This window comes from Pteronotus mesoamericanus, unplaced genomic scaffold (genome assembly GCF_021234165.1).
Source record: "Pteronotus mesoamericanus isolate MK-2021 breed Mesoamerican mustached bat unplaced genomic scaffold, CSHL_Meso_final scaffold_1186, whole genome shotgun sequence".
Lineage (NCBI taxonomy): Eukaryota > Metazoa > Chordata > Mammalia > Chiroptera > Mormoopidae > Pteronotus > Pteronotus mesoamericanus.
In genome coordinates this window covers 4,953,899-4,971,350 of record NW_026555302.1, presented here as the reverse complement: position 1 = coordinate 4,971,350, position 17,452 = coordinate 4,953,899, and the positions used below count along the sequence as shown (strand labels likewise).

The following is a 17,452-nucleotide window of genomic DNA, read 5'->3' as shown; positions in this document are numbered from 1 at the left end:
AAGAGCTTTGCTGAGATCTCGTCCGGAACTTTGCCCGCATTGCCTTTTACTTTCATAGCACCTTGTGAAGTAGAGAGGAAAGTCAAAGTTAATTAAGCCACCTAATCCAGAACTGAAAGGGGGTTTAGAATTTCACCTGCCGGAAATCACTGAGAGCTGGAGGTGAAAGCACTGCCCACACAGTGTAATTTGCTTCCCTGAGTGCTCCCTCCCTCCTGCTACCCCACGGCATGTCAGCGTGTGTGCCCTTCTCCTGGAGTAGCTGTGTGACACCTTTGTGTGCGCTCAGGTAGATTCACGCGTTAACATTCGTTGTGTGGAACAGTGTGTCCGGTGCTAGGCAAGGTGCTTTGCCTAGACAATCTCATTTAATTCTCCCAGAATCCTCTGAGGCAGGCACCATGATGATGCCCATTTCAGAGGTGGGAAAGCTGGTGCTCAGGACATACTTTGTTACGAGTTGTGTTAGAGGAGAACTAGACTCTTGAGTCTGACCCTGATGGATCTCTCCAGAGACATATATAGGTGCATGAAAAAATTTCATATGTACACGTCGTGCACCTAATACTTGGGGGCAGGGACTGTATTATATATTTCTTTAAAACCTCCAAATGCTACATATAACACTCTATAGATTTTAACGATTAAAAAGAAAAAAAACCCACCAAGGCCGGGAATGGCTGAGCGATTTGCACAGCCACACACAAGGTAATGAAAAGCACTAGGTCTGGATCGCCCGCGCCCAGGCTCCCGCTGGCCGAGGACTATGGGCTGGGAGCAGTGGCTCCGGCCGTCAGGGGAATGAATGAACGGAAGAACGAGAATGAATGCACGTACGAAGGGGGAGCAGCTCCTGAATTAACTGGCTTAAGACCAGCCCACTCAGGTCTGGTAACAAAAGACATCCACTGAGCTTCTAAGTGACATAAGTTAAACTTCCTGGTTCCCTCTATTCCAAGCCAATGGCCAGGAAGCTCCTACTGACCTTTGGCCATTAATGTCTCCCCTCTTGACCCCGTTCTCCTGGTGAGGGAATTCTAGGATGGTATTTACCACCTCTTCAAAAGAAATCCAAGGGAAACAAAACCCTATTCAAAAGGGTAAAGGGTGTTTAAAACCCCTGCCACCCCGCCTTCCCCCTTCCGCCAGCAGCACCCTCAGGAGCACACACATGCCCTGTCCCAGCGCCCTTGGAGAAGGTGTTCTATGACTCAGATTGCTTCTGTCCCCAGGGCTTTACGGGAGCAAGCACAGAAGAGAGAGTGTGAAAAATCAGGAGGCCCAGCCTGGGGCTGGGTGAGGACTTTCTTCCCTAGAGATGCGAAGAGATCACCCTCCTGGGAGCTCATAGGAAGGGGATGCTTAGGTTGGGGAGAGAGGCTGTGGGGAGCAGAGAGACCAGAGACCAAAATCAAGTGTCCCTGCCCCGTCCTCCCCCACGCCAGCGTGTGCATGCGGCGTTGTAACCTCGCTACTCACATCCGCCTCATTCCAGAGCCCCGGGATGCAGAAGGACTCCAGCAGGTCACTGCCACACAGCAGCAAGATCCGCAGCTCTGAGGAGGGCGACAAAGTTGGCAAAGGGAGTAAGCAAAGACCTGGGAAGCATGAGACTCTCAGCCTTCTTCCCTGATGCCCCCAGAAATCTGCCACCCTTGGGGCGCCAGACCGCAGCCTCCCAGGCACCCCTGCGCCATGCTGTGTGCAGCACAGAGACCGATGCTCGCCTCTCCCCCGGGGCTCGTCTACAGACCATCCCCACCTCCTGCTGCGCCTGGGACTGAGGGGTTTCAGGGGGTAGGGGTCTTTCTGTGCTAAACCGGGCCAGCCAGTCCCTCTAACAGAGACAGAGCCAGCCACATGCCTTGTCTATGTGTAAGGGCCTCTGTTGCTTCATATCCAAGTCAGGTCTCCGTGGCGTTTGCTGCTCTGCTGCTGTGCATTGTCTGGGTTTGTCTCCCATCACAGATGCCCACATGGTGGCGTACCCAGGCCATGGCGAGCTCATCAGATGTCCTCTCCTTACGCGGCCAGGCCAGGTACCCAGCTAAGGACTTGAGAAGTGATGCTGAGCCCCCCTTGTCTGACTCCCAGGGACACTTCCCGCGTGTCAGTTGTTTTTCTTCCCTCATTATGCTCATTCTGAATCAGCCCAGGGAGGCCCATTGTGGTTTAGAGCAGGCGGCAGACGGACTCGCTCATTGAAGCTGAGCAATGGGGGAAAAAGGAACCCTGGGATTCTCGGAGCCACGGGGGAGAGACCTCGGCCGCCAGGGTGTGACTCAGGGTGGCGTCTTCAGTCCCAGAGGCCGTGCCTGTGGTCATCTTATCTGAGACAGAGCCACAGCCCTACTCTGAGGCTTCCAGCAACGCTGCCATCCTGGACCCTGAGGCTGAGGTGGCCTTAGACACCGCAGCTAGTTTAGGGACCTGACAAGGACTCTCAGGTCTTGAGCCTGTCCCTGCTGCAGGGGTCTCTAGAGGGTTCAGAGGACGGGGCCTGGGGCTGCTGACACACAGGGCCCAGGCAGGCCACCCTCAGGGAGCCCCGTGGAGCGCTGGGGCCTTAACTCCTGACAGTCCTGCCGGCTCTCCTCCCCTCCATCCCCCAGGTCACGCCGTAGCCTAATGTTCTGTCCACATGCAGGGACCTTATATACCTTGATATCCCCAGGGCTGGTCCGAGTGACCCTCACACAGTGGGGGCTCAGGAAGCATGCCTAAGTGAAGCGCGGACGAGCTGACCACCAGGCCGGGCGGGCAGGCCGTCCGAGCGCCGCTGGGCTGGCCGGCTCTCTGTCCTGGCCTGGGCTCTCACAGCACGGGGTCTCCGGGGAAGCGCCCTGGTCGGCGATGCCTCCCTCCCCCTGTGTTAGCCATGGGGTCGCTGGCCCAACTCCCCACCTGTGGAGACGAACCAGCCTTCGAATGGCTCAGAGGAGCCGGACCAGGTTCACTCCCGGGATCTCGCTGCTCCCGATTCCCACTAGGAGCCACCCAGGGTCCAGGTCGGTTTCCTGAAACTCTAGCGCCTAAGGGTTCGGTTGGGTGGCCGGGTCCAGAGGATGTGCTGGCCCTCAGCTCTCTCTTCCTCAGTGGTTCGCAACTGGGGGCAACGTTGTCCCCGGAACGTGGCAGTGTCTGGAGACATGTTGGGTTGTCAAGGCTGGGGAGCGAGGGGGGCTACTGGTATCTGGTGCTTAGAGGGCAGGGATGCTGCTCAACATCCTACGTGGCGTGTGGCCGCCGCACAGCCCAGAGTTACCCAAATGTCAACAGCCCTGGTGAGAAACCTCGTGTGCTCTATAGCCACGGAAATCAACCTCTCTTCTGTTTCCCAGCCAGGGACTCACTTTCCCACTCGAATATAATGTTGGATTTTTTTTTTTTTAAGCCAGAGCATAGGAAGTGGAAGAGTGGGGTCTGCCCCTTCTCCTGCAGGACCAGAGCAGTGTTTTTGTCACAGAGGCTCTCGCAGGGCTTGGGAGCCCACGTATGGCCACTAGAGGGCAGCAGTGATTCTCCCAGTTTATTGTACGAGGTTAATGCAGGCCTTCCAGCCCACAAAGCCCTTGGCCTGGGGCAGCCCCCGGAGGAGCAGTCAGCTGGTTAAAAACATGGAGCCACAGATGCTAACTGAGCAAGGAGTTAAAGTGGATTTTCCCTTCCCGTGAAGCAGGCAAGGGGATGGCAAAAAGGGAAGGCGTGAGCCAGAGGGCTTCAGAGCAGGGCGGTCGGAAGCAGGGCAGCTCCCTCCCACTTCCCCACTTCACCCCAGTGGATCCGGACCAGCAGCAAGACCAGGGCTCTCCAGCTCACTCCCTGCCCAGTAATCTGCGCTATGCGAAGCCCAGGCCCTGCGGCCCTTCCCGCTCCAACCGCACGCAGAGGCAGCCGCCACCTGTGCCAGGTGCGGCGGGGATCCACCCTGCTGGCTCTGGCCGCCTGGATTTCCTTTCCGAGAGAGGAGTCCGCGAGGTGGAGCCCAGGCGAGCCCTGGGACAGAAGTTCCCGGCCAGGTGTGGCGCCTCGGGGAAGGGGGTGTGGGGCTGTCGTACCCATTCCGAGACCTTTCGGGGGCTTGGGGCCGTGGAACCTGGAGCGGAACGCTCCTGCCTGCTTTTGGGGGTGCCCAGGAAGCTGGGCGCCACTTTTCGTGGCCTTCAGACAGTGAAGTGCCGGTAAATAAAGGACATTAAAATACAGGAAAAGAATTAGGAAGTGAGGAGCTTTGAGTATTCATTACTTTTGTTTTTAATACGATTTGCTTAACTGTTACTTAATATAATTTAATTTGTTGTGTTGGCTCCATTTAACAACCGGCTCATAAAATTCCTGAAAATCTTACAAGCGGTTCTAGCAAACCAGTAAGAGCTGAGTCAATTGCGCCCCAGAGAAGCCCCTGGAAGTGATGTCACATCTGCTGGGCCTCCTGGGAGAACCTGATGCTCAAGGACAGCCCGTCTCCCAGGGTCCCACAGAAGCTGTGACCTCCAGCCCTAGACAGAGGCCAATCGGCAGGGGGAGACCTGCAATATCTTTGCAGCTCAAGTTTAAGATTGAGCATGTCTGCCCGGCACTAGGCTGGCCCTCACCCTAGAGATCCAGGCACCCAGTTGTCCCTGGCCCTCCTTGTCACCTGGTACCTTTGCTAACTCCACCTGCATCCTGGCATCTGTCTGCTCTTTCCCCAGCTTCAGACACTTGTGTTCCCCACTTGTACCTCTTAGCCACTCTGGAAAGACTTCAGTTTTCTGGTCACTCGCCGGGGTTAGCCAGGACTCAGCTTCCTCCCTGGGGTGAATGGGCTCAACATCCTACATCTGACAGCTCCATGTAACCTCCCCCAAGGCCACCTGCTCTGGCCTTGAGCCCACATGGCTCTCACGTGGACAGTAAGTGCCTCAGCCTCTGCCCAAGGCTGCAGGGAGGGCGTAGAGGCGGCTTTCGGCTCCTTCCTGGCTCCTCATCACCCAGGGCCTTCTGCCTCCAGTGCAGGATTGTGGGCAAAAGAAGGGACTTTCTGCCTGGCACTGATGCTCAACTTCCATGTCTTTTGGATGAGGAAGAGGAGGCTTCAGAGGGAAAATTACCAAGGGACCCAGGCCTACCTCCTGGGAACTGGTGCGGGTGCAGCTGGGAGAGGTACGGGGATCCCTGAGACTTCAGTCTCAGCTTGGGACTGTGCTGAGAGCAGACCCAGTAGCGAATATGATCCAGGATTTTAAGCCTCTCCCCTCCTCCACTTTGCCCAAGGTAGAAGCAGGCGGCTCCCAATGCCCCCCTTCCCCATCCCCACTCACCGATCTCCTCGTACCGCATCACCGTGCCCAGGTTGGCATTCTCATCTAGGAGGGGAGGGGGACGCAGACGCATTAGGGCCCCCGCTCCTTGGTACCGGCCATGCAGTTCCCCCGGGCTTCTCGGAAGGGGTGCGTGGGAGGAGGTGGGGCGGGTGGGAGGCAGGGGTGTGCTTGCCTCCCTGCACAGGGGACGCCTGTGTAGAGTGAAGGGACAGCGCAGCCCAGCCTAAAATAGAGAGGGCATCTCTGTAGGCTCCGGGCAGACGTCACATTTCTGGGACCGTCAGAATTAGACAGCCTCTCCGGGGAGGCAGTGACGAACACACACACACTCATGCCGAGCGCCTTCTGTTTCTGTCTACATTTTAGGGAATAGCAATGTCCTCAAAACCTAGGAAGACAGGTCTGAGTCACGAGGAGGTGACCCTCTCTCCTTAGGGGTTACCTGGTTCAAAGAACAAGCAAAACTGAGCACTGGAGATTTTCCACGTGGCGGAGCACAGCAACAGTCCGAGGGAGCTGTGAACACCAGAACCTCTGGCGTGTGCTTGTGGGTGTGCAATGCCTGCATGGGGCGCGGCATGTGCGCAAAGCCACAGAGAGACCTTTTGGGTCCCCTGCCTCCCTTCTTCCTCAACTGTCCCTCTTAGTCCCTTCTCAAGATGCCTGAGACTGGAAATCTCAGAAATGGCAGAAGTCAGCCCCAAGGAGTCAGAGGAAGGAGGTTGAGGCCTCCAGCTCTTCTGCAGAGTTGAAGTCGGGGGCCCAGAAAGAGCCCCAGGGACTCAGATAGCCTAAGCCGTGCTGAGTCCACGGGGGAGCCGCCCCAAATCAGAGGGAATGAAGGAAAGAGCGTGTGTTCTTAGCTCGTCACCAGGAGTACGACACTGTCCGAGCTGTAGGGACCCGAGGGAAGAACCAGGGACTCCTGGACTCTCTCACACACGTAGCCGCGCCCTGTGGGGGGTGAGGAACGGGCACATCACGGAGTGGGAGCCGCCAGGCAGCCTGGGGCTGGTGGGTCACGCCCTCTGGGCTCCCATCGCAGCTCCCACTAGTGCAGCCCATTAACCTCTGTCTCCTCGAAATCATTGTTCCATAAAAGGTCGCCCCTAGCAGGTGCGGGGGGGGTGGGGGATGTTGGCTGAATAAATAAAGGGATGGGGAGAGAAGAGAGGCAGGATGGGAAAGGAGGTCCAGGCTCTTACCCACAAAGGTGAAGCGCTCCACGGGCGGGCGGACACAGCAGATCCGGCTTAGGCTTTCTCCCACCTTCCCCAAGATCTTGGCTATGGAAGAGAGCAAGACACACAGGGACAGGGGGAGAGAACCACTCACAACTTACACGCGGTCAGCCCAGCACTGGGCCACTGTGAACAACAAGGGTGCGCCGGAGGGGGCGGGGCGGGCAGTGGGCGGTGGAAGGAGGGTAGAGAGAAAGAACAGAGATATGACAGCAAAAATTCCTTCTCAGTCACAGTCCAAGGCACAAGCACTTTGCGCCACAGACTGGAATCTAGTCTCTGGTCATGTTTACTACATGGCTGAACCATGGGAAAATATAGAAGAGGAAAATATATAAAGAGGAAAATTTAAAAAGTGCCCATTATCCCAACCCCTAGAAACAACAACAGCTGGCATATTGGTATATTATGTATTTTCTTCTATTTTTCCAATATGTGTTATGCAGCTATGTCTGTGTAACATCAGATGGATCACGTTGTGTGTTTCAAGGGCACGTGGGCTGTTTGCTTATCCATTTTTTAATATCTTGAGCATTCACCATCGCCAAACACTAACACCAAGATCCAAGGAGGCCAGGCCTGCGGCAGAGAATTCACTTGGAATAACTGCTGCTGAACTAAGGCATTGCTCCCCACGCAGATGGTCCTTAGGACAATCAGTTGCTCGTCTTTGCCTGAGAGGTATCTGCTTTTCAATAAGCTCTCTGGGCTTTAATCCAGAATTTTTTTCTGGGCCCCTACATGGAGCCGTGTGTAAGCTATGAAATGCTGGCTCTTCCCTGTTTATCATAGACTAATGGCATAATAGCTTCCGGTGTCTAGGCTTGAAAAGTAATACTAGGATCTGTCTCTTGCAATTGGTCTGGAAGAATACAATTGAAAAGAGCATAAGATGTTGGAATCAGAAAGCGCCTGGATATGAATTCTGGCTCTTCTGCATTTGAGCTGTGTGGTCTTCAGCAAATCACTTACCTTCTCTGAACCTCATGTGAATGGGAACCTAATATCTCTAGCGCAGAACCACTGCATTAAATGAGAACCCGTGTAAAGCACCGAGCACCAGGCGGGCGTACAGTGCTGGGTGGCGGGTAAGTGTGTGGGGCCGTCCGCAGGGACAGACTGCGGATCGGAGTGTGGGATTCTGGATGCAGGCTGCCCGCGTTTGGCTCCTGGTCCTGCTGCTTCCTCGCTGTTTGAGCCTGGGCCATGCCCTCAGCCCCCGTGGAAGAGGCAGAGAAAAGGGCTCCCTTTTGTGTCTTTTATTTCCAGTGGAGGCAATTATATTTATATTTAAACACGAAAGAAGGATGTGCACCATCACCCTTGTCTCTATCTGCCCCTCTGTCTCTCTCGCTCTCTAATTGTGACTCTTTCTTTCTGATGTGCTATATGAAGGGCTGGCAGGACAGAGAGCAGTGCATCAGCCTCAGCTAATTAAAAATGCAAATTCCCCTCCCCCTCCCATACCTACTGATTCAAATTCTTGGCGGGGGGGCGGGGCCACCAAGCAAACTGGATTTTAACAAGGCCTGTGGGTGACCCTGAGGTTTGGGAGCCTCTGCCGCACACCAGCACGCCTACCTGCAGTGGGCTTGGTGGACACGTTGTTGTTCTGGTAAATGGGCTGAGGGTTCTCATTCTGGGGCTGTCCGATCACGGGGGTCATGGAGGGCGTGTTGACATTGGAGAGGATGCAGCCAGTCACCCGCTGGGGAAAGAGAGAAGTGCAGAGTCAGCATCCTTAGCCAGGTGACTTAGGAAAAGCGATTCCCAGTCACCTCCAAACGCCTGCGCCGTCCGTCCGTCCGTCGTGGTGAGGCTCCTGGAGCCTGGGGAGAGCCCTGGGGGCGGGTTCTGGACGCCCCTGCACTGCAGGGCCCCGCAGGCCGGCAGGAGCAGGGCGGCTCCCTGGCAAAAGCGTGGGATGTGGTGTTGCACAGACCTCGGTTCCAGTTCGAGCTGTGTGACCTTGGAGAGTTAACTTCTCTTGGACCTCAACTCAAGAGTCGAGCATAGAGAGGCAATGCTTCTGGGCTGTGCGGGAATTACACGAGTGAGGACATGCAAAGTGTCTTTAGAGTGTCTGGCATGTGGCAGGAACTGTGTACACAGGAGCCAATGTTGCGACCCTCTCGGTAACATGCATCCCTGCCCTCCCTGCCTGCTTCGCGGGGCTCAAATGAGGCCATGTCTGCACCAGGGCTGGGTAAGCTCGGGAAAGGTCATAAACAAACACCAGGCATTACCACCACCTGCCGCCTCTCCAGGCCAGAGATGCCAGCGGCAGGGCCGCGCCTGAGAGCAGTGCCAGGCAGGGCAGGATGTGTTCCTGTGCTGGGAAGGGGGGTGGGGGGCACAGCCCCTCCATGTGAATACACATTCCAGAGCCGAACGGAAGTTCTATGCGTATTAACCATTGTCCCTGTTATCTGGCCTCTGATTCTCTCTAGTGCCACAGAAGACAGCAGATAACGCAGCGTTTGTCACAGCTGACCCAGAAGCAACCCACCTTGCACATGGTGAGGGGACAGTGGCTATTGCGCAACAGAAACAAAGGATGAATTTTTTATCTGTTTAGCTTCACAAGAGCCATTGCTAATTCCAGGGCCTTTCCCTGACGGCCAGCATCCCGGCCCTCAGCCCCGCACCTCCCCCTTTCTGGGTTACAGAGTCCTGTTGCCCGAGGACCCCCAAGCTCCAGGGCTGGGGTGGCCCTCCAAAGACACCTCTCCCACAGATCACACTGTAGGCAGAGCAGCACATGAGCCCTGAGCTGTGGAAGGACAGGTGTTAGTCTTGTGGGTGACTGTCCCTTTGGTAAGGTCCCTGACAGGAGGAGGTCACAGCAGCATCCAGCACATGAGGGAACCAGCTGTGGGCAGGTACCACGGTGTCTCCTCAGCCCAGCTATGGCTGGTGCAGGGACAGGGACAGCCTGCCTCCTTTTAAATATTATGTCACCTCCAGATGGGAGAACGCCACATTCCCACTTAGAAACCAGTCTGGTAGCTGAGGAGTTCCTTCCTTTTGCTGCACGCATCCTTAGTTCTATGTCAGAGAAGGAGGAAAGGGCTGGCCACATGCCCCGGTCTGCCCTCGTCGGCTCTCCGGGGGCTCTCGCGGTCCCAGAGGCCTTTCCCAGCCTGGCCCCGACTCACTTCTTAAGCCCTGTGCCTGTCTCTCCTCGGGTCTACTCTCCATGCCCCAAATACCAGCCTGATGCTAAGGCTGGGAGTGCAAGCGTAGTTAGGAGGCAGCCGCATGCCCCTGCTCCAAGGCAGGGAGCCATCACGACCTACATTCTCTGCCAGTCCCTGCCCCTCACTGCAACACCTGGGTCTCCTGGCCCGGCTTCTCTGGCTCAGACTCATGCCTCTGGGCATAAGCAAGAGAGGGAGGGGCGGCAAAGCAGGCTTCATGGCCGGCATAGCCACGGCTCAGCACCATGCCTGCAGCGTCCCTGGTTCCTCCCTTCCTGCAGGACGCCGGAGGCTCCTGGGTGACTCTCAGGAGCACAGGCCCCCAGCTGACCCCAGCTCACCCCGCCAGACTCCCCGCTGGCACGTAGTGTGAGAAATGCTCTTGTGTGGAGCCACTGAGACTTTACGGATGCTTGTTACCATGCATCTCTTAGCCTAGCCTGACAGATACACCCTTAGACAGTAAGATGGGGTGCCTTTCAGCACTGACCAGCACGGAGGAGCAGCCAGGTGCCACCCTATGTTGGTCCGTTCAAGGGGACTCGCAGACTCGGGATGTGGAGGGAAGGGGCATGGGTTTTCTTCAGTTCCGTGGGGAAAAAACTGAACGGGTGCAGCAACAGCCCGCTGGTCCTCCAGCCACGTCCGGCGCTCGGCTCCCTGGAGGGCCTGGAGCCCCAGGGTGTATGTGTGTTGAGATACAGCGCACCTGTTGCGCGGTTGGTGTGGTGTGGGAGGTCCAGGGGCCACTGATAGCTCCCCAGGGAGAAGATTCTGACAGGGCGTCTGATTGCAGTTTGGGGCCGGACAGGGCCCCGCAGCAGGGGCACTGGGGCGAGCAGGGCTGGCTGGGCCTCGTCTCAGCCGGCCGGGCTGCCTCTCAGCCGGTCACAGCGGGAGTCGACGGCTGGCGCTGATCTGCGAGGGGTCCACAGGCTGGTGTGAAACCCGGCCCAACCGGGCAACCAGCTCTCTAGTCACGGCAGCCGGGCCCCAAGCCCAGGCACCCCTCTGTGTTGACCGAGCAGTTGCTGTGTGTCCTCAGATGCGTTGGCTCCCCTCTCCGTGCTCCCTTTTCCCCGCTGATGCAACAGGCACTGAAAACAGGGCCTGCCAGTGGGACTCACGTGAGAAGGAATGGGGGCGGGGGGGTGATGGTATAGTGGCTGGCAGGTGGACAGCCCTCAGCCCAGCGGCCTCTGCTGAGCGAGGGGGCCGACGGGTCTCAGACAGGTGGGGCAGGAGGACCTGGCCGTTGGCGCCTCCCCCCAGAGCCCCTCGCTTCGCAGGCCTTTCCTTGCCCTGTCTCCTGCCTGTGGTCTCCACCCCACCTAGAACTTGCCCCTAGCAGGTGAAAACCGACCCCGGTCCTACTCAGCAGGGGGAGCCAGGCAGACGCAGTCCCAGGCGCCACCCTGGGCTCCTCACTCACTGCCCTCCTCTGTGCTGCTGGTCAGGGCCTGGTCTCGCCCCTTCCCTCCCCCGGTTGGCGGGAAACCAGAGACAGCAGCAGGTCCGGAGGCCAGCAGCACCCTTGCCACGGCCGCCCGGCTCCTGCAGCCCGCCCGCGCCGCCGCGCGGCCCGGCTCACCTTCATGAGGTCCCGGTGGTGCTCCAGCACACTGCAGGTCGTCTGCCAGGTGTCCTGGTAGCACTCCCACGGGTCCACCCTGGCAGAGACAGAAAGAGGCTTCCCTTGGTTTCTGGCCTCTCACTCATTTCTCATTGCTTCCCTCCAAAGACCACAGCTCAGGGAGCTCCGCACGCTGGTCACGCTGCACACTTAGTTCTCAAATCAGATAAAACACGGGCCTGGCACACCTCCCTGAGCCTCGCTTTCCCCTCTGTGAAAGGAGAGGTATGTGGTGTGGGCTGGCGCGCGGAGCTGCTGACACGGGTCGGCTTGGGTTTAGCCCCAGGCCCCCGGCGGCCCGTGGCAAGGGCAGGGGCATAGCTATGCCGGCCATGAGCCACTGCCCCTGCCGTGGGCCCTGGGGCAGTGATGTGAGCCTTCAGGGCTCACTCTTCTCATCTGTGAAATGGGACGCACAGCAGCAACTCTCGGGTGGGGAGATTAGAAGGGCGCGATGAGTGTGAGACATGAAGAGCTTGGTACTGTGTCTTGCCCTTATTCTTCCCTGCAAAATGGGAATCCTCATCAGGAACTGACAGGATTGTGAGAGCCAAGCCCGCGTCAGGCCGCAGCCCCCTGAGCTGTGGAAGCGGCCCCACGGGCCTCCGCGCACAGGTGGCAGTCAGGCCGGAAGGCGCACACCAGCATGACGGCCAGCGGGGCTCCAGCCCGGACTGATGCAGCTCTCGGCCCTAATTATGAACTTAATGAGCTGCTAAATTGGGATATTTTGCAACATTTTCTTAGCAGTTGAGCATTCCCTGCCCACCTCCCAGCACACACACACCTCAGGTTCTCAGAGAGGCAATCGCACCAACTGAAAACTCTTAGCGATTCAGCCTGCCCTGAGCCTGGCTTCGCCCAGAGCGCTGCACAGCACCCCCCAGCCCCCCGACCAGGTGGACAGATGCCTGACCTGGCTAAACAGGCTCCCCAAATCCAGGGGCCCCGCCGTGCCCAGCCCCCATCTCTAGACCTAGCTCCGAGCATCCCCAGGGACCTCAGTTCAGAATTCTGATTCTCTAAGTGCCCAGGGCAGTGCAGGGCAGGCAGGAAGTGCTCAATCAATAGTCATTGAACGAATGAGGGAATAAGTTTAGAATCTTCTCATCCCAGCCAAGCAGTAACGGTACAACATTGAGAGGCTTCGTTCCCAGTCCTGATTCAGCCACAGGTAGGCTGTTCACTCTCTAGCCCTTTGACACCTCATCGGAGAAGAGGCGGCTCTGTCTCCACTAACCTATGTCTCCGGGGAGCAGGACTGAGACATAGTCCTACTGAGGGCACTTGCCTCTCACAGAGATCACTGTGTACAATCAGCAAGGATCAATATTTGATTATCACTGTCGCCTCCTTTCGTGGCTCTGGCTTTTGCCCACCCCATCTTCTCCATCACCTCCCTGTGTACCTCATTCTGAGGTCAGTTTTCTTTCAATTTCCTTCCTCCCTGGGAACCTCTAGGTGCTGCTTACTTTTCCATCGTGGGAAATTACAGTACAAATGGTGTGGCATTATTTTTAACAAATGTCATCTACTCATGCAAATTATAGCTGTAGGAACGGTGGGGAGTGTAATTAGCATAATTAGCGGAAGGTTGCTTTAATTACACTGCAGGCTCAGTGGATAGCGGTGTCTGCAGTCCTAGCAGAACTTCCCCGGGAGAGGCAGCGCATGCGCCTGCCCCCGCACCTCTGTCCCACAGTCAGTGTGGGGCGCTAGAGAGTCGAGTTAGGGACTGGGAAATAGCCCAGGCCAGGGAACTTGCCCTGGAAGGGAGTGAGGTTTCATGGACATGAGTGGATATGAAAATGGGGAAGCATTTTGGATTTCCTGGCCGTGCCTCCCCCCCACCCCAAAGGTGTTTTTGGAAGATCCAAGAATACTCTTAGATCCAAAGGTGTCGGAGAAGATGAAACACTAAAAACACCCTCTTTAGTTTCATGGGCCCCAGAGCTTGGTTACAAATTTGAGTTATCAATTGGGCCACCCCTGAAGGCCTGTGTAACTATTGCTTACATGGGGCTGTTAAACAAGGAGACCGCAGACCCCAAAGGGAGCCGCTTGCGCTAAGCTCACACCATCAAACCGGGACCTACCACCTAACTCAACAGCAGCGGCAGCCTCTCCCAGGAATGTAATCTTAGCCCAACAATCGGGTCAGTACCACCAGGGGTCACCTCAGCCAACAGCCTCCTTCTGCACAGAAGTTTTCCACTTTGTACAGCTCCTCGGGGCTCCTCTCTGCTTGCTAAATGTGATGCTGCCTGACGCATGCGTCTTTGAAAGCCAATTTGACCTTTAAGTCTACTCAGCTGAATTTTGTATTTAACAGGGTCACCATCTCCCTCCCCTGGCCTCCCCCCCGCGCCCCCGCCAGCACCCATTTCTCTCTCCACCCACCCCCAGCGAGTCCCAGGGCGACCGGCCGCTGCACCGTCAGACCAGCCCTACCTGATCCAATCAGAATTCTGGACGGCCAGTTGACACATGATGAGACGATGCCGGCTCGACACAAGGCCCTGAGGAGCGACAGAGTGATCGTGGGGACATCCGTCTGCCCCCCACAGCCTCCCCGAGATGCTATCCTGAGCCGCCCGCTACAAAAGAGCAGCCATTTTTCGGGGATGTCAGGGAATGAGGGTGTGTCCCCTTTGCTTGTCCCTCAGCCACACAGACGGGCATGAAAGGTCAGAGATGAGAGAAAAAGAATGAAAGGCGGGTGGAGTAGACCACCCGCCCCAGGACCCGTAAGTGAGCCTCCCATGCCAACTGAGCAGCCAGTGTGCCCAGCACAGAGACGATGAGACTCAACTTAGCAGATGCTGCCTTGTCTCATGGCTCGATCTGGCGCTTCGGCGACCTCCCCCGGAGCCCCCAAATTGTACGGGGGAGGAAGGAGAATGATGGAGGAGGGGTGTGGGGGGGCTTCTAGATTTTCTAAGGCCTGTGGCAGGGAGGAAGGGGCAGGGGGATGAGTTTTAAATCAGATTATGAAAGGTATAAGCCTTTCTTTTTCTCCCTACAATCCCAGGAAAGACTCGCCCAGCCCACGACCAGCCATGAGTTTGGCATCCATGCGGTGGCACACTTGGCCCTCCGCGGGTGTGCCCGACTCTCCTTTAATGAGTTTGGACTGAGCCTGGCACTGAGAGCGTCTGCCTGGTCGTGGGCAGCTGTGCCTCCCAGCTGCTGCCCAACACCAGTCGCTCGGGTCTGACTGTGGTCCAGGGTTGGGGAGCAGGGTGCCTGCTACTGGGCATTTTGCTTTTCCAGGAATCATAGCAGAAACGGTGGCAGGGCAATTTGATGCCAGAGAAGCCACCAGGTCCGGGGGTGGGAGGGAGGGCGGGAACGGGCCAAGGAGGAACCCACCTGTTTTCCATAGGAGTCGTGGACAGGAGAGATGATCCCGCCGATCACAATAAACCTGCCGGTTTTATGCAGATAATCTCTGGCTCTTTCTAATTAAGAGAGGAAAACCACACTTTATAAAAAGGAAAGGTATGGATTAAAGGTGATCATTGAAATCAATATATTCAGCCCTAAAGGCTTATTTTTCATCTGTCTTGCTGTTTAAATAGAAAGAGCCAACTTTCAAAGCAAAAGTTGGGGATTTAAAAGGTTACGGAACCAGATTTCAGCCCCCAAGCAAGAGGATTTCAACCTCAAGGGGATACATCCAGTTTTAAAGGTTCTCTGCTGGATGAGCCGGCGTAGCTAGAGGGATTTAGCACAAGCCCCTCACTAAAAGCCATTAGAGCAACAGACTGAGATTTACCCCTACGATCACTGGCAGAAATCCTACAGTGCAGGAGCAATTATAAATAAATAAATAAATAAATAAATAAATAAATAAATAAATAACAGAAGGAGGAGGAGGAGGAGGAGCCGCCTTCTTCTATTATGAAAGGTGGGCTGATTGCTTCATCTAGTTACTCAGAAGAGAAAAACCACCGAAACAAATTTAAAGAGCCTTCCGCATAATTAGGGAGAATTAACAATCAGATAAAAAAAAAACCCACATCATTACAGATCTATGAGGAAAGTTCAGCCAGAGCGAAAAAAAGGCTTTTTTCCTTAGGAAGGAATTTGTGATGTTGCTTTTTCAAACTGGCCAGCCGTGCCCGATTTCCTTTCCATGAGAATATTCAGTGACCTGGGAAAGGAAGGAAAAATTTGGTTCTTACTTCTAAGGGGGTTCATGGTATAACTCCAACCAGACCTGAGCTGGTACCGCCGCGGAAATCAGGCATGGATTTATCTCGCAGGTGAGGGGGTCTGGGGGTGGACCGGGGCCTGGACCGGGGCCTGGACGGCGAGGCTGGCTGGGCGGTTTACAGGCTAGGTTCCAGGGTGGCCTAGCTGGTTCTCTTAAAACTTAAAAAATTCTCATCGCATTTGCCTTTTTTTCTTTTAATGTGAAACCTCTTAGAGTTTTAAAAATAATAACAGACTTGATGTTCTTAGCACAGTTTTAGATTTATAAAATATTTGAGCAGATAGTATATAGAGTTCTATATACTTAGCCCTTCACCTTCTTATACCCTCTACACATACACATAAACCATTTCCCCTATTATTATTCTTACCTTGCATTGCTGTGGTACATGTGTTACACTTTATAGGTTTATACTGGCACATTATTATTTGTAGGTCATAGTTTACGTTCAGATTCGCTCTTTGTGTTGTGGAGCTCTGTGGTTCTGAGATCACCCCCCTTTAGTTTGATTAATTTGCTAGAGTACCTCACAGAACTCAAGAAACCCATTTATTCACTAGATTACTGATGTATTACAAAGGATTTTAAGGATAAGAATCAACAGCCAGGTGAAGAGATACATAGGTCGAGACCCCAAATAAAGGAACTCTGTCCTTGTTGAGTTTGGGCCTCCAAACCTTGAAGAGCAGAGGAAATCTCTTCCTTTGCCACCATAAAAACTCAGAAAACTAGGGCTAGAAGGGAATTTCCTTGGCGTGATAAAGAACAAACACTCATCTACTGATGGACGCCGACTATGGGACATTTACACAATGGAACACTACTTGGCCATGAAAAAGGAGGAAACCCTTACCCTTTGCAACCGTATGGGTGGTCCTGGAGAACACGACGCTCAGTGAAATAAGCCCATCAGAGGAAGACAAATACCATATGATTTCAGTCCTATGTGGAATCTAACAAACAAATGGAACCAACAAGCAAAATAGAGACAGACTCAGAGAGAGAGCAGGATGACAGCTAAGGAGGGACAGTAGGGGTAGAAGGACTGAGCAAAAAGGAAAAAGGATTCATGGACATGCGCAACAAAGGGGTAGTTGTTGGGGGCGGCAAGGGGGTATAAGGGGACTACGTGGTAATGGAAAAAATACAATTAAAAAACCCATTCATGAAAACCTACAGCAAACTTCATACTTTACAGCAAAAGACTAAATGCTTTTCTTCCTAAGTCAGCAACTAGGCAAGAATGTTCGTATCAAAGCTATTCAAAATAGTACTTGAAGTTCTAGCTAGCTCAATAAAGCAAAAAAGGGAAATTAAAGATGTAGAAATCTAACAGGAAAAAAAAACGTCGTCTCTATTTGCATTTAGCACGAAATCACAAAAAAAACCTGTAAGTAAACTCCTAGAACTAATAAATGAGTTCAGTAAGTCCATAAGATACATGATCAACATAAGAAAAGTCTTCCCTGGCTGGTGTGACTCAGTGGATTGAGTGCCAGCCTGCAAACCAAAGGATTACCGGTTTGATTCCCAGTCAGGGCAAATGCCTAGGTTGCAGGCAAGGTCCCCAGCTAGGGGCACTCGAGAGGCAACTACACATTGATGTTTCTCTCCTTCTCTTTCTCCTTCCCTTACGCTCTAAAAATAAATAAATAAAATATTTAAAAAAGAAAAGAAAAGTAATTGCAAAAACATATGGAAACCGAAATTAAAAATACAAGACTCTTTATAACCACTCAAACAAATGAATACTTATCGCTTCACTGTATGAATATATAAAACATATACAGAACTTGTACATTAAAAACTACAAAATGCTATTATTGCAAAAAAAAAAAACCCCTACAAAATGC

General features: G+C 54.3%; 1 protein-coding gene across 2 annotated transcripts in view; it reads right to left on the bottom strand.

Annotated features, from left to right (window-relative positions):
• Positions 1-17,452, bottom strand: part of NMNAT2 (nicotinamide nucleotide adenylyltransferase 2) — a 109,286-nt gene that overhangs the window by 13,658 nt on the left and 78,176 nt on the right. Inside the window, exons 2-8 of one of the 2 annotated variants that reach the window (XM_054587679.1) lie at positions 14,753-14,841; positions 13,832-13,977; positions 11,339-11,417; positions 8,129-8,255; positions 6,512-6,592; positions 5,304-5,348; positions 1,480-1,556 (exon numbers count right to left, since the gene is read on the bottom strand). In XM_054587679.1, the coding sequence (XP_054443654.1) occupies positions 1,480-1,556; positions 5,304-5,348; positions 6,512-6,592; positions 8,129-8,255; positions 11,339-11,417; positions 13,832-13,977; positions 14,753-14,841 (644 nt within the window). The remainder of the gene's footprint in view (positions 1-1,479; positions 1,557-5,303; positions 5,349-6,511; positions 6,593-8,128; positions 8,256-11,338; positions 11,418-13,831; positions 13,978-14,752; positions 14,842-17,452) is intronic. The other variant, XM_054587680.1, reaches the window with a different exon arrangement.